This window comes from Salvelinus namaycush, chromosome 15 (genome assembly GCF_016432855.1).
Source record: "Salvelinus namaycush isolate Seneca chromosome 15, SaNama_1.0, whole genome shotgun sequence".
In the NCBI taxonomy this organism is placed as follows: domain Eukaryota; kingdom Metazoa; phylum Chordata; class Actinopteri; order Salmoniformes; family Salmonidae; genus Salvelinus; species Salvelinus namaycush.
The window spans coordinates 29,934,420-29,957,615 of NC_052321.1; the positions used below are offsets into that span (position 1 = coordinate 29,934,420).

Sequence of the window (23,196 nt, forward strand, 5' to 3'; positions counted from 1 at the left end):
TGTCAACTGCGTTTATTTTCAGCAAACTTAACATGTGTATGAACATAAGATTCAACAGCTGAGACATAAACTGAACAAGTTCCACAGACATGTGACTAACAGCAATTGAATAATGTGTCACTGAACAAAGGGGGGGTCAAAATCAAAAGTAACAGTCAGTATCTGGTGTGGCCACCAGCTGCATTAAGTGCTGCAGTGCATCTCCTCCTCATGGACTGCACCAGATTTGCCAGTTCTTGCTGTGAGATGTTACCCCACTCTTCTACCAAGGCACCTGCAAGTTCTGGGGGGGGGGGAATGTCCCTAGCCCTCACCCTCCGATCCAACAGGTCCCAGACGTGCTCAAACAAATCAAAATATATTTTATAATTTACTTTTTTCAAAGTAGCCACCCTTTGCCTGGACGACAGTCCATCATTACTTTAAGACATGAAGGTCAGTCAATACGGAACATTTCAAGAACTTTGAAAGTTTCTTCAAGTGCAGTCGCAAAAACTAAACAGAACAGGGGAAAATGATGCATCACTCCAGACTTTTGTCAAGGTGAGAGATTAACAGCTTCAAAGCTGTCACTGCATGTCATGATGAAGGCTATTCACCACATTGACGTGCTCAGACCATGAACGCATCTGTGCCAAGACACTCAAAGAATAACAACTCATTACTGGACAGCTAGTTGCTACTAAGTTAGCCTCCTATGGCAATGGTGTAACGGTCTACTTCTGTCAAATAACTTGACAGGAAAAGCTAGTTCTAAAAGTTAGCTTACTATAGTAACTGTTTCAAACTCAGCATGAATAGTGGCAGATATGAATTTGATCAGCTTGCAACGTTAGCTAGGTTAACTGGTTAACTAGCCAACTTAGTTAATTGCCTAACTGCTGTAGTTAGCAAACATAATCAATAAACTAGCTGTTAGAAATCTGACAATATTAACATACTTTATCCATTCACTGACATTATAAAGCAGCTAGTTAGCTTTAATATTTTACAACTGAGCTAACGTTAGCTATGGCCAGGTTAGATAACGTTAGCTATGGCCAGGTTAGATAACATTAACGTTAGCTACCTACTATAGTTTGGCTACAATAATGACTGGGCAAGTTGGTATTTTAATTTCTTCAGAACTATCCCATACTAACCGACTTTGAGTCTGCTCTCCAGAGAAGATGGTAATATGTCGTTCAAATCCTGCACTCGACCCTCGGGACATTGTGTTGGTAAACAAGTAAATGTGTATAAAAGTTGAAAACTGAAAACAGAACTACTGAGGAAAAAACATCAGGAAAAAACATGCAAGATAATGATCCCGGAATTGGTTTAGGAACAGTAGTTGATGTCCGGGTCAATCCAACAAACGTTGTTTTAGACACCTCTTGGTTTACTGAATGCATTTTGAAAAAAATATTCTAGGACTACAAGAAAAGTACAAAACTTTTTTTTCAGTCTTTTATTCTTTTCCACATGCTATAGTTTCATTAACGAACACTGTATTGACAGGTTTGTGAAGATCAAACAGTTCTAAGTGGGTCCTTATTTTGCCTTGGTAAGACACAGCCACTTCTGTGGAACTTCATAAGTGCATCTCTCTGCCCCATTCTCATCATAGGGGATGTGCCAGGAGCCTCCATTTGTCTGGACAATGGTGTCATAACTTAATATCCTCTGGAAAAAATTTACAGAATACAAGAATTGTAATAAACATACACATGTCATATTTATTTGTTTATCAATGTGCCTTTTAGGTCCTCATGTAGACAACAGATACTATACTATGCATTGATGTGTAATAAATAAGCAAGCTCTATCTCCCTGTTACTCTCACCTGGAATCGTACTCTCTTTCCTGGGGTGTAGCTGCTCAGCACCAGCTGGTGGCCTCTCTGCCACTTGAAGAAGAGGCGTCGGGTGGCACCGTCTGGCAGGCAGGCCTTGTGGTCCCTCATCAGGTCCCGGCTAACAAAGTTGCAGTGGTTCCCAGAGTGCAGTGTGGCATACAGCAGGAAAGGGTCATCCTCAGAACTGACAAACAACCAGAGGTGTCAACATCCAAACAAACCCAAAGAATCCACATTGGTTACTTTAGCCAATGTATTGCACAAAAACATATTTTTTCTTTCAGCCTTTAGTTATTCTCAATGAGATAAAGTCTCTTTTGCAAGAGTGACCTGTACTCTTATAATATGGATATGAATGATCTACCAGAAAGCTATGGTTTGCAAGACACATAGGGCTGAACTCACATGTTGTCAGTGAAGAAGCAGTGGGCCTTCTGCTGGACCAAGCTCATGTCATGTCTGTCCCAGCTGCGTGAGGGCCGCTGCATGTGCTTCCTCCCCAGGACCAGGATGACCAGGCCCTGGCGCTCAAGCTCCGACACCACCTCCAGGAGCTGCATAGAAACACCAACACAATTAGTCATCATCACATACAGTGCATTCGGAAAGTATTCAGATGCCTTGACTTTATCCACATTTTGTTACGTTACAGCCTTTTTCTAAAATGGATTAATTTGATTTTTCCCCCTCATCAATCTACACACAATACTCCATAATGACAAATTGAAAACAGGTTTTTAGACATTTTTGAAAATGTATTAAAACTAAAATATAGAAATACCTTATTTACATAAGTATTCAGACCCTTTGCGATAACACTTGAAAAATAGCTCAGGTGCATCCTGTTTCCATTGATCATCCTTGAGGATGTTTCTACAACTTAATTTGAGTCCATCTGTGGTAAATTCAATTGATAGGACATGAAAAGGCACACACCTGTCTATATAAGGTCCCACAGTTGACAGTGTGTCAGAGCAAAAACCAAGCCACGAGGTTGAAGGAAATGTCCGTAGGGCTCCGAGACAGGATTGTGTCGAGGCACAGATCTGGGGAAGGGTACCAAAACATTACTGCAACATTGAAGGTTCCCAAGAACACAGTGGCCTTCATCATTCTTAAATGGAAGAAGTTTGGAACCAGCAAGACTCTTCCTAGAGCTGGCCGCACAGCCAAACTGAGCAATTGGGGGAGAAAGGCCTTGGTCAGGGAGGTGACCAAGGACCTGATTGTCACTCTGACAGAGCTCTAGAATTCCTCTGTGGAGATGGGAGAACCTTCCAGAAGGACAACCATCTCTGCAGCACTCCACCAATCAGGCCTTTATGGTAGAGTGGCCAGACGGAAGCCACTCCTCAGTAAAAGGCACATGACAACCCACTTGGAGTTTGGCAAAAGGCACCTAAAGACTCTCAGACCATGAGAAACAAGTTTCTCTGGACTGATGAAACCAAGATGGCCTGAAACCTGGCAACATCCCTACAGTGAAGCATGGTGGTGGCAGCATCATGATGTGGGGATGTTTTTCAGTGGCAGGGACTGGGAGACTTGTCAGGATTGAGGCAAAGATGAACGGAGCAAAGAACAGAGATCCTTGATGAAAACCTGCTACAGAGCGCTCAGGACCTCAGACTGGGGCAAGGTTCACCTTCCAAAAAGAACAATGACCCTAAGCACACAGCGAAGACAGAACAGGAGTGGCTTCGGGACAAGTCTCTGAATGTACTTGAGTGGCCCAGCCAGATCCCGGACTTGAACACGATCGAACATCTCTGGAGAGACCTGAAAATAGATGTGCAGCAATGCTCCCCATCCAACCTGACAGAGCTTGAGAGGATCTGCAGAGAAGGGGAGAAACTCCCCAACTGTGTGTGCCAAGCTTGTAGTGTCATACCCAAGAAGACTCGAGGCTGTAATCACTGCCAAAGGTGCTTCAACAAAGTACTGAGTAAACGGTCTGAATACTTACGTTGGTCTGAATACTTAAGTAAACGTGATATTTTATATAAATTTGCTAACATTTCTTAACACTTATTGCTTTGTCATTATGGAATATTGTGTGTAGATTGATGAGGGACAAAAACAATTTAATCCATTTTAGAATAAGGCTATAATGTAAGAAAATGTGGAAAAAGTCAAGGTGTCTGAATACTTTCCGAAGGCGCTGTATATGGCGTCATATGGGTGAGTGGTTTGCTGCCTTCAACGTTATGAACAGAGTGTCCCATGGTGGCAGTGGGGTTATGGTATGGGAAGGCATAAGCTACGGATAACGAACACAATTGCATTTCATCGATATCAATTTGAATTCAAAGATACTACGATAAGATCCTGAGGCCCATTGTCGTGCCATTCATCTGCCGCCATCACCTCATGTTTCAGCATGATAATGCACAGTCACATGTCGCAAGGATCTGTACACAATTCCTGGAAGCTGAAAATGTCTCAGTTCTTCCATGGCCTGCATATGGGATGCTCTTGATCGACGTGTACGACAGCGTGTTCCAGTTCCCGACATTATCCAGCAACATCGTACAGCCATTAAAAGGGAAAGGGTGATACCTAGTCAGTTGTACAACTGAATGCCTTCAAATGAAATGTGTTTTCCGCATTTAACACAACCCCTCTGAATCAGAGAGGTGCGGGGTCTGCCTTAAACGACATCCACGTCTTCGGCGCCTGGGGAACAGTGGGTTAACTGCCTTGCTCAGGAAAAGGAGTGGGACAACATTCCACAGGCCACAGCCCGATGAACTCCATGCAAAGGAGATGTGTTGTGCTGCATGAGGCAAATGGTGGTCACACCAGATATTGACAGGTTTCTGATCCATGCATCTGTGACAGCCGCACCACGAGCCACACAGTAAAAACCCCTGCCTAACAAATATTCCTTTCATTTTATGTACTCAGTTTGCACTATATACTGTATATGGCGATACAAATAATATATAAATGATGACGTGACACATAGCTTGTTTCTTATAACCCATACATAACTTCATTGCAGAAATACTGTTTGACATTTGCTATCATTGTTTATATGTTGAGTTCATGCTCCATAGTTTACGTGGTAACAGTCATTGGTATAATTTAACTCAATTCTCTAACTTTATCATTTAACCATTCTCAAGCAAGTAGTCACAGTTCAATGTAATGTCTAGTTTTACCTCCGTGTCCCAGCAGTCTTAACGGCGTTACATGGTCAATCTGACGTTTGCATTTACGGTGATATGGCCTCTGCAGAAGTCAGGGCATTCATACTTTGTGCGCTTCGCTGAGCAGTGCAGAGCTGTTGTGAAGGAAGTTGTCAAGGAAGTGAGTTTGTGTTTATACAGGACCTCCCACACTCGCCTACCGTCAACCAATCATGTCATGCGGAGCTATACGAAGCTTTCCACATTGTTACAACATTTAAGAGGCGCACAGCGATGCCGTACAGAGCTCGATTTGGCCTCTGCGTGCCTTCGGAGGCCCCGCTATTGCGTCACACCATCCACACGGCTTCCGACCACATTTTTGGATCAAACATAAATGGGCTTTAACAGCCTCATGTCGGCAGCATGGATGCCGCGGTGTTCTGGTAAAGGAGGCCCAAACGGAATCCCAGGCTTAAAATGGGGTTCCGGCGGAGCGTTGGGAAATGCCAACGCTCTGTTCACCCCATTCTCCGTACTGGCCAATGATTATAACGGTGATTCTGATCCAACCACTAATTCATACATTGTTGTGCCCCTGGCCTGAGAGGATGGAAGTTCAATATGCACTGTAGCATATGTATGTAGAAGGCTAATGTTAACTAGCTAACGTTGCCTATGAATGTAAGTTAGGCTAGCGAGCATGCATTTTAGCCAGGTAGCCTAGGACAACAAAAAATAAAAGCGTGTACCTAATGACTGAGTGATAGTCCGTTTCGTCAACGTTAAAATATTTTTATCTTTGCACAAACGAGCACGCACACACAGAAATCAGAACCATGGGCAGCCACATCATATTCAGCTTACGTTGATTGGGCTAAATTGTTTTTGGTATCTTTTAGTTGTCACTGTATTAGACTAAGCAGAGGTGATTTGATGATGTTGAAGTTGAAATGGTGCTGGAATAGTGGAGGCAGCTCCTGTTTTCTTTGAGACTTGCGGTAACTTTCTGTGGTTCTAAATCAATAGTTGTTTTGTGGCCCGAAAATGTCGGAAACATTAACTTGCTTGACCATGCTGTAGGTCATGTAACGGTCTGTTACATGCAATATGTTTTTGAAGACTAAACCAGACAGAGGTTGCTATCCGGTTTTGTGATAAAATAAAGGTATGGTTGAATTTATTCTGCCACTGCCACTGTCTTCTTACTGTCTGCCTTTAGGCATATGAATTATCAGGTTATAGAGCAAACAACGCAATTATCACAACACATATGTTATAATATGGCTTTTTTTCTGGTTTCCCCAGTGAATTTACCCACACACCGTTACACACACCCTTATATTGTTTGCGCCCTAATAAGTTGTCTCTCGTTGCCTGCTTGGTCATCCCGGACAGCCCTTTCCTTTTTTTTTAAAGGTATCTGTGGCCAATGATGCATATCTGTATTCCCAGTCATGTGAAATACTGTAAAATCTTTGAAATTGTTGCATGTTGCATTTATATTTTTGTTCAGTATAATAACTAAGTGCAAATATCTGTTGGTAGAGTCATAGTTTCACACACATGCAAAAACTCAGACATGTATGTCTGTCTGATGTGGTTGAGAATGCAGACGAGTGGGTTGGGGAGATGTGACATTTAGCTGATAACTAGGACAGAAGTCAGCACCACAAATACACAAATACTGATTTTAGTCATATTACAATGGAAGAGAAATCCCCTCAATAAGGCATCAGAGTCTGTAGGTGTGCTGAAACAAAGCTACTTGTGCTGCATTTATACAAATACAGAACTGCTGTATTTGAAAGCTGGGAGCAGGTTTTTCATATCTACTCTATGCAGTCAGTGCCCTGAGGCTACAGTCCCCCCTGCTCCTCACTAATGCTTAGCTCACCTGTCAGAGAAACGAGATGCTAAACAGCTGTGGGGAGGTGGAGGGATTATTCACACTGTGTGTGTTTGTGTATGCATGGCAGACTGCTGGCCAGACTCTGTGGTGACTGAGGGTTCTGCTTACAGAGCACAGATATAATACTGTGTGCGTTTCTTCGGCTATGAGCCCATGGTTAAATAAATATACACAGCACAAAAAATATACCCATCTTTCCCACATGAAAAAGTGTTGTCATTTGTTAACAGCCTCCCACAGCACCATGCAGCTGTGACAATGCCATCTCCTCTGTGTCTCAAGTGGGGGAAGCACATGGGTAACTTATGTGGACTGGCATTACAACTTATTCACTTCATTGGAATTCAAGACGGATATTTGTATTTGGCTCTTTCCGAGGGGTCTATACATGCTGGCGTGGCTGTGCTGTGCACTATATCATCCCCTAGTAGCAACCGGAGAGAGGGAGCAGACATACCGTACATCCTGTCCAGAATTACTTAATTGTACTGAGTTACAAATACAAGATAGGCACCCTTTATATTCCATTACTAGGAATTCGTAATATTGACAGTGATTCCAGCCTTAGTCATCAGTGGGGGAAAAAGTAATTTTCTCCCACCGATTCAACCCAAGTCTGAGATGTTCGAGAGTATTTGCTTTCATGATGATGACTGATGCTCGACCACTCAAGTAGTAAAAAAGTTCAGATTTAGGAAACATCCCCTGCATTGGGATATTGCTTTTGATTGACGCTGACTGTGGTTTGGTTAGTGTGGAAGACTGAGTGAGACTAACAGTGAGTCAGTATGAACCTAAACACACTGAAATGGAAGTGGTAACACCAGCTGTGCATGTGCATTAGATTCTAATAGCTACTGTAGATAGGTTGCAGTCTAATTGCAATGCAGAAGCCACATCACTAGTAGTGCTGGGAATTGCCAGTGACCTCACGATATTATCACGTTACTTACGTGCCGATACGATATGATTTGTGATTCACACAATGCTATATAAACTCAGCAAAAAAAGAAACGTCCTCTCACTGTCAACTGCGTTCATTTTCAGCAAACTTAACATGTGTAAATATTTGTATGAACATAAGATTCAACAACTGAAACATAAACTGAACAAGTTCCACAGACATGTGACTAACATAAATTGAATAATGTGTCCCTGAACAAAGGGGGGGGGGGGTCAAAATCATAAGTAACAGTCAGTATCTGGTGTGGCCACCAGCTGCATTAAGTATTGCAGTGCATCTCCTCCTCATGGACTGCACCAGATTTGCCAGTTCTTGCTGTGAGATGTTACCCCACTCTTCCACCAAGGCACCTGCAAGTTCCTGGGCATTTCTTGGGGGAATGGCCCTAGCCCTCACCCTTCGATCCAACAAGTCCCAGATGTGCTCAATGGGATTGAGATCCGGGCTCTTCGCTGGCCATGGCAGAACACTAACATTCCTGTCTTGCAGGAAATCACACACAGAACGAGCAGTATGGCTGGTGGCATTGTCATGCTGGAGGGTCATGTCAGGATGAGCCTGCAAGAAGGGTACCACATGAGGGAGAAGGATGTTCCCTGTAACACACAGCGTTGAGATTGCCTACAATCACAACAAGCTCAGTCTGATGATGCTGTGACACACCGCCCCAGACCATGACGAACCCTTTACCTCCAAATTGATCCCGCTCCAGAGTACAGGCCTCGGTGTAACGCTCATTCCTTCGATGATAAACGCAAATCCGACCATCATCCCTGGTGAGACAAAACCGCGACTCGTCAGTGAAGAGCACTTTTTGCCAGTCCTGTCTGGTCCAGCGACGGTGGGTTTGTGCCCATAGGCGACGTTGTTGCCGGTGATGTCTGGTGAGGACTTGCCTTACAACAGGCCTACAAGCCCTCAGTCCAGCCTCTCTCAGCCTATTGCGGACAGTCTGAGCACTGATGGAGGGATTGTGCGTTCCTGATGTAACTCGGGCAGATGTTGTTGCCATCCAGTACCTGTCCTGCAGGTGTGATGTTCGGATGTACCGATCCTGTGCAGGTGTTGTTACATGTGGTCTGCCACTGCGAGGACGATCAGCTGTCCGTCCTGTCTCCCTGTAGCGCTGTCTTAGGCGTCTCAGAGTATAGTATGGACATGGCAATTTATTGCCCTGGCCACATCTGCAGTCCTCATGCCTCCTTGCAGCATGCCTAAGGCACGTTCACGCAGATGAGCAGGGACCCTGGGCATCTTTCTTTTGGTGTTTTTCAGAGTCAGTAGAAAGGCCTCTTTAGTGTCCTTAGTTTCCATAACTGTGACCTTAATTGCCTACCGTCTGTAAGCTGTTAGTGTCTTGACGACTGTTCCACAGGTGCATGTTCATTAATTGTTTATGGTTCACTGAACAAGCACGGGAAACGGTGTTTAAACCCTTTACAATGAAGATCTGTGAAGTTATTTGGATTTTTACGAATTATCTTTGAAAGATAATGTCCTGAAAAAGGGACGGTTACTTTTTTCCATATATATATATATATATATATATATAGTGATTCGGGACAGTGATTTTATTGTGATTTGATGTTCTAAACATATTGCTCACCATATGTCTGCTGCAGAGGGACAATAGAGAGCCATGATAAACGGAATGTTGATCAGTCAATAAAATAAAAGTGCTGAAAACGAATTGGCTCCCTATTTAAAAAGAAGATGGAGAATAAGCTATGAAGGAAAAATACTGGAGTTTTGGTGCAGATACAGCCAACTTCCGCAAAAATGATACTGCGATATTGTCAGAACAGTACAATATATCGTCAAAAATAATATCCCCGTCGTCCTCTCGAGTGGCGCAGTGGTCTAAGGCACTGCATCGCAGTTGCTGGCTGTGCCACTAGAGATCCTGGTTCGAGTCCAGGCTCTGTCGCAGCAGGCCACAACCGGGAAACCCATGGGGCGGCACACAATTGGCCCAGCGTCGTCCGGGAGGGGGGAGGGTTTGACCGGCAGAGATGTCCTTGTCCCACCGCGCTCTAGCGACTCCTGTGGCGGGCCAGGCGCATGCACGCTGACACGGTCGCCAGGTTTACAGTGTTTCCTCCGACACATTGGTGTGGCTGGCTTCCGGGTTAAGCGGGCATTGTGTCAAGAAGCAGTGCGGCTTGGTTGGGTCGTGTTTCAGCAATCAGACAATTGGATACCACAAAATTGGGGGTAAAAAAATTACATCAAATATTATCCCAAAATGTAACTATCGTCCCCCCCATCACTAATCAACACCACATCCTTACATGTCAGATCAATGGTGCCAACTCAGAACATTTCATACACTGTGATTGTTGTTCCAGTGAGTTTGGCAGGTCTGTTGCTTGCGAAAATAGGCATGACAATGATGTATTCTGGACTTACATTCGCAGAGAACTCACCGTCTGCGACTGGTTCCCTTTGATGCCAATGTTGGCCACGTTGAGTCCATCTATGACCACGTCAAAGGCCGGCTTCCGCTTGACAAAGTTCTTGAAGCTCTCCAGCTCCTAGGAGAGGGAGAAACACTTGGTTACCCAAGCTTCCGGTTTATGTGGTTGAATGTTTTATGCTTCCATTTGAAATGTTTGTGCATGCCAAGTCCATATTATATTTAATATTTTTTTAATGAAATGTCTCACAGCTATCAGGTGATCTATGAGGGGGTGGGAAATTCACATACTTATTCACAAAGAAATACTCGAAAGTCTTGAGCACCAGCTCAGGATGCATGCTGGTCTGTACATAACAAGGATGAACTTCAGTAGCAGGGCAAGATAAATCAAACATGGCATGGTCAATATTTACTTAACTCGACAGCCAGGACTTCCCTCTCGCTCTTGTTTTTCTTTCATTGTTTCCGTTTCAATGGGAACCTGGACTGGCTCCAGATATAAATCTGGCAGTACACAGTACAGTGCAGAATTTCTGGATAGGCCACATGCCAACCCAGGCCACACCTCCACCTGTCTGTCTGTCTATCATGTACATTCTACACTGCATGTATGCATAGGTCTCATGTTGCTGTCACTGCTGCTTAGTACATAGGAAATAGAGATCCACTGACACATGAACGTTATGAGTTTGGTAAATACTTTTTTCTCGATTGCGACATACATGGTCAGTCTTGTTTGCATTCTCAGGAAACATGGTGTATATATTAGCATCTATATGTGATGAAAAAAATGGGGAAAAATGGATTGCGACATATATATTTTTATTAATTTCATCACATATAGATGCCAATATATTCACCATGTTCCCTGAGAATGCAACAAGACAGACCAACTACAGCCTACAAACCAACAAATAATGTGGTATAAGTGTCCATTATACAATACTGTAGCCCATGGAACAGGCCAGAACTTTCACTTCTTTGTCTCTGCTAGCAAAGAGCCTGAAAAATCCCCTAACACCCCCAATACAAACCTAAAAGTCCACCAGAACAACCGTAAAGTACTGTATACCCCTGAGAAAAAAAAAGAACTGTAGCAAATTTAGCTAAAGCTTTGTAAGCAACAGCATCGCAATGAGACATCTGTATGGGACGGAAAGAGGAATAATATTTGGGGAATCCCTCTGTGGTGCAGAAGGGAGAACGATTTCTGCAACTAAAGGACATTAAGTATTGAAGAAACATTCAGGCCCTGTTTCAGGCCATAGACATTCACATACATCTTGTTAACTAACAGCCTGGGGACGAGCTTACTTTCCCCTTTACTTCACCTCTACCTTATTAACACAGCTTGTTGTGTTGCTATCTGCTCCCCTGCAGCACTAGCAGTTGTCATGGCGAGTTGAGGTACACAATGGGACTGGAAGAATTGGGAAATCCCAGAGGTTGTAGGGTCACGTGACTTGTGCCTAGATGTCATTTTTGATGGAGTCAGAGACAATGGATCTCCACTCTAGTTCCATTGTGGAGGGAATGGGTTTAGCTGAGCACAGCATGGCACCCACCCAGTTACACTTGATAGGATGCACCTTTGCATCTCTCCAGAGTTTCTCCCTGGTAGGGAGAGATGATTTTACCTTTGATGGCTCTTCTTCATTGTTCTTGCATAACTGAGTTTTCCACATGGAAAAAGGAGACAATGCTGAGAAACAATTTTATCAACTGCGTATCTGCAATACTGTCTGGAACCAATAAAATGTCTAAATCACCAAGGAGCCTACATTACCGTTCAAAAGTTTGGGGTCACTTAGAAATGTCCTTGTTTTTGAAAGAAAGCTAATTTTTTGTATATTAAAATAACATCAAATTGATCAGAAATACAGTGTGGACATTGTTGATGTTGTAAATTAATATTGTAGCTGGAAACGGCAGATTTTTAATGGAATATCTACATAGGCGTACAGAGGCCCATTATCAGCAACCATCACTCCTGTGTTCCAATGGCACATTGTGTTAGCTAATCCAAGTTTATCATTTTAAAAGGCTAATTGATCATTAGAAAACCCTTTTGCAATTATGTTAGCACAGCTGAAAACTGTTGTGCTGATTTTAAAGAAGCAATAAAACTGTCATTCTTTAGACTAAATGAGTATCTAGAGCATCAGCATTTGTGGGTTCAATTACAGGCTCAAAATGGCCAGAAACAAAGACCTTTCTTCTGAAACTCATCAGTTTATTCTTGTTCTGAGAAATTAAGGCTATTCCATGCGAGAAATGGCCAAGAAACTGAAGATCTCATACAATGCTGTGTACTACTCCCTTCACAGAACAGCGCAAACGGGCTCTAACCAGAATAGAAAGAGGCCCTGGTGCACAACTGAGCAAGAGGACAAGTACTAGTTCAAGTCGCTAGAGCTCGATGAGCCAAACCCTCCCCTAACCCGGACGATGCTGGGCCAATTGTGCGCCGCCCTATGGGGCTCCCGGTCACGGGATCGAACCCCAGGCTGTAGTGGCGCCTCAGTACTGCGACTTCACAGACAATTTCAATCTCTCCTTGTCCTAGTCTGTAATCTCAGCATGCTTCAAACTGATCACCATTGTCCCAGTTCCCAAGAACTCCAAGGTAACCTGCCTAAAATACTGTAATCATCCTGGCACTCACATCTGTAATTATGAAGTGCTTTGAAAGGCTGGTCATGACACACATCAACACCATCATCCCAGACACCATGGACCCAGCCCAATTCGCATACCGCCCCAATAGATTGACAGATGACGCAAAATGTCAATTCACACTGCCCTCTCCCACCTGGACAAGAGGGGAAAAAACTATGTGAGAATGTTGTTCAGACTACAGCTCAGCGTTCAACACCATAGTCCCCTCCAAGCTCATCGCCAAGTTGGGGACCTTGGGACTGAACACCTTCCTCTGAAACTGGGTCATGGACTTCCTAACGGGCTGGCCCAAGGTGGTGAGGGTAGGCAACAACACCTCTGCCACGCTGACTCTCAACATGGGGGGCCCTCAGGGGTGTGTGCTTAGTCCACTCCTGTACTCCCTATCCACCCAAGACTGTGTGGCCACGCACGACTACAACATCATCAAATTTGCTGGCAACACAACGGTGGTCGGCCTGATCACCGACGGCAATGAGACAGCCTACAGGGAGGTCAGAGACATAGCATTGTTGTGCCAGGACACCAATCTCTCCCTCAACGCTAGTAAGACCAAGGAGCTGATCGAGGACTACAGGAGAAAGAGGGGAGAGCACGCCCCCATCCACATCGATCAGGCTGTAGTGGAGCAGGTCGTGAGCTTCACGTTCCTTGCCTTCCACATCATTAAGGACTTAACATGGCCCACTCACACCTGCACAGTAGGGTGACCACATGTCCCAGATTGTGCAGGACAGTCTTACATTTTGGTCCTTGGTCCCGTGTCCCACAACCAAACAATCATGTTCCACATTTAATCAACAAATTCAAACACTACTAATTTAGAAAAAAAAGGTTGAGGGGGGTCACACAGACAGACTACACTGTCCAACAAAATCATCATGTTGTCCCGCATTTGGGTATTTTAAATGTGGTCAGCTTCTACCCCCACGCCATAAGACTGCTAAATAGTTAATCAAATGGTTACCCGGACTATCTGCCCGGAACCTACTGTCTCTATGCAAACTCACAAGACTATATATACACACTATATACACACACTACACTGACACTTTCACACAAAACACAATCACATACACTACATAAGCACACAAACACAAACCGACACAAAACAAACACACAAACATACACTCTTACACTATATGTTGCTGCTACTCTGTTCTTCATTTTACTCTTACTATTATATATCCAGATAATGTCACTTTACCCTGCTTCATGTACATACAGTGCATTCGGAAAGTATTCAGACCCCTTGACTTTTTCCAACAACAAAAAAATCTACATTAACACAAGTATTCAGACCCTTTACTCAGTACTTCGTTGAAGCACCTCTGGAGCGATTACAGCCTTGAGTCTTCTTGGGTATGACGCTACAATCTTGCCACGGTATTTGTGGAGTTCCTCCCATTCTTCTCTGCAGATCCTCTCAAGCTCTGGCCGGTTGGGATGGGGAACGTCACCCAACAGCTATTTTCAGGTCTCTCCAGAGATGTTCGATCAGGTTCCGGCAATGGCTGGGCCACTCAAGGACATTCAGAGACTTGTCCCGAAGCCACTCCTGCGTTGTCTTGGCTATGGGCTTAGGGTCATTGTCCTGTTGGAAGGTGAACCTTCGACCCCAGTCTGAGGTCCTGACCAGGTTTTCATCAAGGATCTCTCAGTACTTTGCTCCGTTCATCTTTCCCTCGATCCAGACTAGTCTCCCAGTCCCTGCCGCTGAAAAACATCCCCAAAGCATGATGCTGCCACCACCATGCTTTACCGTAGGGATGGTGCCAGGTTTCCTCCAGACATGACTCTTGGCATTCAGGCTAAAGAGTTCAATCTTGGTTTCATCAGACCAGAGAATCTTGTTTTTCATGGTCTGAGAGTCCTTTAGGTGCCTTTTGGCAAACTCCAAGCAGGCTGTCATGTTCCTTTTACTGAGGAGAGGCTTCAGGCTGGCCACTCTATCAAAAAGGCCTGATTGGTGGAGTGCTGCAGAGATGATTGTCCTTTTGGAAGGTTCTTGGGGACCTTCAATGCTGCAGAAATGTTTTGGTACCCTTCCCCAGATCTGTTCCTCAACACAAACCTGTCTCGGAGCTCTAAGGACAATTCCTTCGATCTCATGGCTTGGTTTTTGCTCTGACATGCACTGTTTTAAAAACCTGTTTTCGCTTTGTCATTATGTGGTATTGTGTGTAGATTGATGAGGAAAAACGATATTTAATCAATTTTAGAATAAGGTTGTAACGTAACAAAATGTGGAAAAGGGGAAGGGGTCTGAATACTTCCGAATGCACTGTATCTATCTGAAATACCTCATCCAAGCAATCATTTCATGGTAAATTCTATACCCGTTGTATTTAGCACGTGACAAATAACATTTGCTTTGATATCTTAATAGCATTAGGCTATACAGTGACATTCCACATAAATGTATTCAATCCAACCTCCCAAAACAAAAATTGTAGATAAAAATACATGTGGCTGTTCCACCGGTCTGTCATCTCCCTCTAGTCTAAAGCGCGAGGAACAGGTTGTTATGTTATGTTCTATGGCTGGGTCTATATTCTAAAACCCTGCAAGCCAGGGTGTTCCCTGTCAACCTGCTGCAAAATGTTGCCCTTTATATCCTGGTTAGTTACAGAGCAACAATAATATCTTACTTCTCAGTGCAAGACTATGTTATGCTTATTCTAGGAATTTACCTCTGAAAGTATTAATTGGGCCAGACCGAGAAATAGGCTAATATAAAGCAGTGCTGCACCGCAGACAAACCATAACGAGTGGGTTCTAATTTTAATCTGTGAATCATAGACAAAATGATTTAATAAAAAATGGTACCGTTGCTTTTCAATTTGTTCTATATGCATTTTTCTTGCACTCTTTCATGTGATAGACTTTACAATAAAGTTGAACCTTGCAAAGAAAACACCAATGCTGCATAGGAGCAAAGCTCCTGCCCCAGGACTGAGGGCGTTATTTTTCAGTGCCTCACACTGGTTTCACATCATAAACTACTCACTCATGTAACCATGGGGGGTTAGAGTCTGCGCAAGCACACACACACGCACACACACACACACACACACAGGGACTTTCCAAGGTCACTCATGTGAGAGCCTGTTGAGGGTTGAAATGTGAAACTCTTTTGTGCAGCTTATATGACTGCAGCAGGCCAGAAAATGTCCAAGCTATGCCCAGATATAAACAAGACTAGTGTTACCTAAAGCAACAAAGAGGGATTACAGCTCAGAACAGGGACTTCACAATGTATTACAGTTCATCCTGACATGCAATTGAGTAATCAAAGGAAATTGCATTTCCCAAATAAACTGCCATGAAATAGCATATCACTTTATTATCCGTGGGGCGACGCACAATTGGCATAGCGTCGTCCGGGTTAGGGAGGGTTTGGCCGGTAGGGATATCCTTGTCTCAGTATGTAAAATGTAATATGTAATATGTAAAAAATGTAAAATGTAATAAAATGTATGCACTCTACTGTAAGTCGCTCTGGATAAGAGCGTCTGCTAAATGACTAAAATGTAAATGTAAAAATTATACAATATACACTGAGTGTACAAAACATTAGGAACACCTGCTCTTTCCATGACGTACTGACCAGGTGAATCCAGATAATATATGATCCCTGATTGATGTCACTTGTTAAATCCACTTCAATCAGTGTAGATGAAGGGGGAGACAGGTTAAAGAAGGATTGTTAAGCCTTGAGACAATTGAGACATGGATTGTGTATGTGTGCCATTCCGACGGTGAATGGACAAGACAAAAGTTTTAAGTGTCTTTGAACGGGGTATGGTAGTATGTGCCAGGCGCTGCTGGGTTTTTCACACTCAACAGTTTCCTGTGTGCATCAAGAATGGTCCACTATCCAAAGGACATCCACCCAACTTGACACAACTGTGGGAAGTATTGGAGTCAACATGGGATAGCATCCCTGTGGAACACTTGACACCTTGTAGAGTCCATGCCCTTAACAAAGTAAATCTGTTCTGAGGGCAAAAAGGGGTGCAACTCAATATTAGGAAGGTGTTCCTAATGCATTGTACATCTGTACAAAAATTATATTTCCCATGCTACAGTATCTATAAAGGATAGTTCCCATTGCGCTAACACTAGTTAGCATTGGCTTGTGAAACTACCTCTAACTTCCTTCCTACTCGACAGACACAAAACATTCATCCACGAGTTTATCTGACTCTGGGAAAGTAGATACAGGGCCACATTGCCAAAATCCCAAACTATCCCTTTAAGCCAAAACAGATTTAACACAGTAGTTCTCAGTGGTGGAAAAAGTACCCAATTGTCATACTTGAGCAAAAGTAAAGATACCTCAATAAAAAATGACTCAAGTAGAAGTGAGTCAAGCAGTAAAATATTACTTGAGGAAAAGTCTAAAAGTACTGCACAACAACAACAACACTTTCTGTGGCAAACAGAAGCAGAAGGATCTCTGCACCCCATTCAATGAGAGTGCAACAGAGGTGGTTTGGTGTTCCATGCATGTGATGAGCAACCTTGCCTGAGACCGGAATTAGCTTGACTGATGCGCTTTCTAACCCAGATATCCTGTGTGCCAGACAATGCAACTTTTCAGGTCTCAGACAAGTTACTCATCACACAAACATGGTCACTGATCCACCTGTGTTACACTTCAACCCCTTTTGACCTACTCCTTGAAGAGACCCATCCAAGCCACAGGACCAATGCCTAAGCTTTAGCTCAATAGGCTAACACAGTCAGAAACATGTTAACCTTATAATGACTACCCTTGCCGGAGACTTAAAACGTACACGTCTAACACAAACCAACACATGTCAAACTAACACGTCTTCAGGTCTCAGGCAAGGTTCTCATCACATAAGCATGGATCACCAAACCACGCTCTTTTGATGAGTAACCTTGCTGGATCTTGAATACTTGTATTAGTGTAGCAGATTGGGATCTGTGAAACTCACTCCTCAGTCTGCGCAATTTAAGAAGGCCTCTCCATATGAGCTGAATCAGGGGGAAGCAGTACTCGCTAAGCAGTCAACGTGATGTCCTTTACAATTGTGCCACTGGACTTGGATCTACAGATGCGCTGGTTCAACAAATGGGGTCGCTGTGGAGTGAGTTTAGGGGGTGAATGTAGCAGATAGGGATATGTGAAAAGCCTGAAGCTTCGACCCTTGTGCAATTGAAGAAGGCCTTTTTAAATACCTTGGTGGGTTGGAACACTTCAGGAGGGCGGTCAAGTATGTTTGCAAGGCAGAGGTCCTGTGTTCGAGTCTCGGTATGAGCTGAATCAGGGGGATGCGGTACTCGTTAAGCAAGCAATGTGTCATCCTTTACATTAAACTCATGAACGGATCCCTATAGGCTTTAGCTAAGTGGGCTAACACATAGAGCAGGGTAATATGGGTATAAATCCATATTGTGATCAACTGCCTGAATTGATGCGATAACGATAAATAGAACGATATGTTTATAACAATGTGCAATTGTTTTGTTTGTTATTATCCTTTAAACTACTACAACTAGTTTGATGGTTGTGGCCATCAATTGTCCCATTAACAATCAGCCATATCAGCAAACTTATTTAATTTCAAACTTTACATTTTTATGGTATAGGCTACTTACCGTAATGAACGATATCAGCAAAATGCCTGCAATAAGTGAAAGATATGGACGGTGTCGATCATTTTCGGTTTATCGTCCCAGCTCTACTAGCAAAGTCTTGTGACATGCAAGAGCCCTGGTTCAAACCCTGTCAGTCACAAGAACAAGATTAAATAGGGAGTGGAACGGCTATCCTTAGAAGGGCTATGACAGGGCTATTCAACTATATTCTAATGTGGGCCAAACTGTTGACACTCCTAACACGGCCTGTGATCATCATAGCAGGAAACAGAAGGCACGTCCACGATCCAGAAAGTCTTAACTTTGAACATAAATGACCACATATAGGACAATGACAAATGGAGGTAAGCTAGTTACAGTACACTTATTTTGACCTGAGAAGAGCCTACAAGCAGCTAACATCAAATAACCTTACAATGAGGTGAAACGGGTCTTCGCCAGTAAAGGGTCAAATGTATTTTGTCACTTACATATTGACCAGCCTTTACCAATGTTTGAAATGTGTGGCTGTGCTGACTGACTCTAAAAGCGGGCTCAGTGCAGATGCAGAGAGAGAGACGGGGAGATACATGTTCTGCAACTGGAAATCCCCATCATCTCATCTAATTGTGGAACAGGCCTGATCCCTTGAAGGACGACTTGCTATTTTAATCAGTAGACCCCCAAGCTCATACAACTGGCCCTCATGCAGCAAAATATCTTGTTTAATTCAGAAGATAAACCCCTAAACAACAGCAAACCCTAAGAGTAAAGCAAGATCAGCCCTGAACAACACTGAATCATGAAACACTGCATTTAATGGCTGAAAAGTTTGACCAATACTTTAAAAATGTAGCCCCAAAACATCCAGTACCAAAGGAATAGTTCAATCAAAAATAAAACTTTGCCATAGGTTTTTCACATTTCTTGTGCAATTCTCAATGTGTGCATGTGGAGAAATCTGCAGTGCTTGTCATTGAATTCACATGTGCAGATTTGGTTTGATACGACACTAGCACTATCTAGTGGCCATTGTACTCAACTATTTTCTGCTGTCGAACTACACACTGAACAAAAATATAAACGCAACATGTCAAGTGTCGGTCCCATGTTTCATGAGATTAAATAAAAGATCCCAGAAATGTTCCATAAGCACAAAAATCTTATTTATCTCAAATTTTGTTCACAAATTTGTTAACATCCCTGTTATTGAGCATTTCTCATTTGCCAAGATAATCCATCCACCTGACAAGTGTGCAGTGGTGGAAAAAGTACCAAATTGTCATACTTGAGTAAAAGTAAAGATACCTTAATAGAAAATGACTCAAGTAAAAGTGAAAAAGTCACCCAGTAAAATACTACTCGAGTAAAAGTCTAAAAGTATCTGGTTTTAAATATACTTAAATATCAGAAGTAAATACATTTGCAAAAATATACTAAAAATATACTAAAGTAAACGTACAAGTGTAAATAATTTCAAATTCCTTAAATTAAGCAAACCAGACGGCACAATTTTCTCGTTTTTAAAATGTATGGATAGACGGGGCACACTCCAACAGTCGGACATCATTTACAAACAAAGCATTTGTGTTTAATGAGTCCTCCAGATCAGAGGCAGTATGGATGACCAGGGATGTTCTCTTGATAAGTGCGTGAATTTCACCATTTTCCTGTGCTGCTAAGCATTCAAAATGTAACAAGTACTTTTGGGTGTCAGGGAAAATGTATGGCGTAAAAAGTACATAATTTTGTTTGGGAATGTAGTGAAGTAAAAGTAGTCAAAAATATGAATAGTAAAGTCAAATACAGATACCCCAGAAAACTACTTAAGTAGTACTTTAAAGTATTTTTACTTAAATACTTTACACCACTATCAAGAAGCTCATTAAATGGCACGATCATTACACAGGTGTATCTTGTGCTGGGGACAATAAAAGGCCACTCTAAAATGTGCAGTTTTGTCACACAACACAATGCCACATATGTCTCAAGTTTTGAGGGAGCGTGAAATTGGCATGCTGACTGCAGGAATGTCCACCTGAGCTGTTGTCAGATAACTGATTGTTAATTTCTCTACCATAAGCCACCTCCAACATCATTTTAGAGAATTTGGCAGTATGTCCAACTGGCTTCACAACCGCAGACCGTGTGTATGGCATCGTGTGGGCAAGCGGTTTGCTGATGTCAAAGTTGTGTCAACAGAGTGTCCATGGTGGTGGTGGGGTTATGGTATGGGCAGATATGAACTACGGACAACGAACACAATTGCATTTTATCGATGGCAATTTGAATTCAGAGATACCGTGACGAGATTCTGAGGCCCATTGTCATGCCATTCATTCGCAGCCATCACCTCATGTTTCAGCATGATAATGCACGGCTCAATAGCTTCGCACAGCCATTGAGGAGGAGTGGGACAACATTCCACAGGCCACAATCAAAAGCCTGATCAACTCTATGTGAAGGAGGTATGTCGCACTGCATGAGGCAAATGGAGGTCACACCAGATACTGACTGGTTTTCTGATCCACACCCTTACCTTTTTTTTAAGGTAGCTGTGACCAACAGATGCATATCTGTATTCCCAGTCAAATCCATATATTAGGGCCAAATTCATTTATTTCAATTGACTGATTTCCTTATATGAACTGTAACTCAGTAAAATCTTTGACATTTTTGCATGTTGCGTTTATATTACAACCAACTGTACTCAAAAGGATTGGCTGACCAATTACATAAAGCTGATCTGTAGTGTAGACAATTTGCATAATGTGTGTGGACACTATCAATGCAGAGACAGAGGACAAGAGGGAGACAAACTAAGAAAAAGAGGTTCCCAAACCTCTGGAGTGGTCTTATTGAAGATGTCTCTGCCTTGGATCACGTCCCCCATCACCCTGTCTTTGAGCTGGGCGTACTCCTCCCGACTCAGCTGGATGGACTCCAGCTCTGCCTGGCAGCTCCGACACACTCCCCTGGTTAAAAAGGCAAAGGTAACAGGGTCAGAGGTTAATAAATAATTTACATTTTCCAGCCATCTAGATTTCGAATAGAAGTAGAAGAAGTATAGAAGAAGTAGTGTATGAAGTGCTGATTCAAACTCTAAATTCATTAGGTCTAATGGTTTAATGAAGAAAATGAAAATAAAGTTTATGTTGTTACCTGGGGTCTACGGGGGACCAGCTGCCAATCCACTTCTGTTCTGGAAGACTGGCAGGAGAAGATATCATAATCAAACCAAAATAGGCACAGCCCATGCTTTGTCCCAATAACATTGTGTGATTGTAGGCCTATTTAGTAACCTATATTCAGGACTTACCTCTCAAACCAAGCTTTGATATCTTTAGCCAGAGTCTCCTCGGGATAGATTTGGTTGTCCCTCATATGGAGGAGGATGGACTGCAGCCCGTCCTCGTGGCCCTGATGAGAGAGACCACACTGGAACAGGGCCTGCCATGTCTCCTGGTTGGGAATGAGGCCCTTCTCCATCAGCTCAGCATACAGGGCCCAGGCAGTGTCACCGTCACCATGCAGCACCGCCCCAGCGATGGTATCGCCGTAGTTACGCGGTGATGGCGTGATGGCCCTCTTGATGTTCTCCAGGATGGTCAGCGCCTCCTTCCAGCGTTCTGTCCTGCTGAAGCCCTTTATGAACAGGCTGGAGGCTCCAGTGTCTAATGTCCTGAACCGGCTCCTCATGATATCATACATGTCAAACACCTCAGAGTGGTGGCCGCTGCCGACACACAGGGTGAGGTACCGCAGTAGCAGCTCGTAAGACAGCGTACCGGTATCCATGGCAACATAGGCCAGCAGGGACTTGGCCACGTTGATGTCTGTCCCATCAGCCAGCATTGATGACATCATCCGGACATCAAAGCGATCAGGATTCGGTGAAATCAATTTTAGGCTCTTCCACTCTGAGGCAGTGAGAGGGTGGTCTGGGGGTTCCACTCTCTTGTTCTTTCTGGGGAAGTTTGGTTCCTCCTCAGCCCTCTTCTTTTGGTATTCAGCAGTTCTCTTGGCTGTCCCTGCAGCAAACACTGACTTGGGAAAAGGGAGCCTCTCTCTGATATTGAATTCCCTCTGTCTGTCCTCTTTCCTGTTGTTACCTGCATGTCTACTCCCTCCTTTAGTGCATAAAAGTCTGGAACTAACTGATAGCTTGCTAATCACATTATTCAGGGGAGTAAAGCCAGCAGTGCTTGGATTAAAGAGTGGGCTAATGTATTTCAGACATATTCTTGTTTTTAATATCAGGAGGGAGCTCATAATTAGTAACAATATACTACTACTGTACACTGTCAGATGTGCTGTCTCATGTCTGTGTTGAAAAAAAAAACAGTCAAGTGAAGTCAGGGACACTAAGAAATGAGCTTCAAACTAATTAGCTAGCTAGAGACTTTAATTGACATTACCTATAAACAAACAACCAGCTTGCCGGTTTTATTATTTCGATAAGGAGTCAGGAGGCCCAATATCTACATGCACTTGTTTTGGAGGATAATTTGGCTAAATAAATGTAGCTAAATAACACTTTACGGAGTATTCACCTGCAGAAGAAGGCATGCCTGTGATCAGAAAGTCGCATTTCATGACGTCACAATCATGTGACATTGCAGTTCAGAGTTCACGTCGATAGCC

General features: G+C 43.2%; 1 protein-coding gene across 1 annotated transcript; it reads right to left on the reverse strand.

Annotated features, from left to right (window-relative positions):
- Window positions 1–1,435: 1,435 nt before the first annotated feature.
- On the reverse strand, window positions 1,436–23,136 carry LOC120060414 (mitochondrial ribonuclease P catalytic subunit-like). The gene is made up of 7 exons (XM_039009719.1): window positions 21,872–23,136; window positions 21,715–21,762; window positions 21,395–21,527; window positions 10,271–10,378; window positions 2,243–2,391; window positions 1,826–2,021; window positions 1,436–1,665 (listed from the first exon to the last, which is right to left on the reverse strand). Exons 1-7 carry the CDS (start codon window positions 22,822–22,824, stop codon window positions 1,534–1,536), a joined length of 1,719 nt encoding a protein of 572 aa, XP_038865647.1. The 5' UTR covers window positions 22,825–23,136; the 3' UTR covers window positions 1,436–1,533.
- Window positions 23,137–23,196: the final 60 nt, after the last annotated feature.

Bases quoted from the DNA above. Each gene is read 5' to 3' on its own strand.
- LOC120060414 (XM_039009719.1), bottom strand. From the start codon at position 22,824: ATGAGCTCCCTCCTGATATTAAAAACAAGAATATGTCTGAAATACATT. The intron at 10,379-21,394 runs GTTTGGGAACCT...TCCCTCTCCTAG, and splicing joins TCAATAAGACCACTCCAGAG to GAGCTGGAGAGCTTCAAGAA. The intron at 1,666-1,825 runs GTGAGAGTAACA...AATTTTTTCCAG, and splicing joins GAAAGAGAGTACGATTCCAG to AGGATATTAAGTTATGACAC.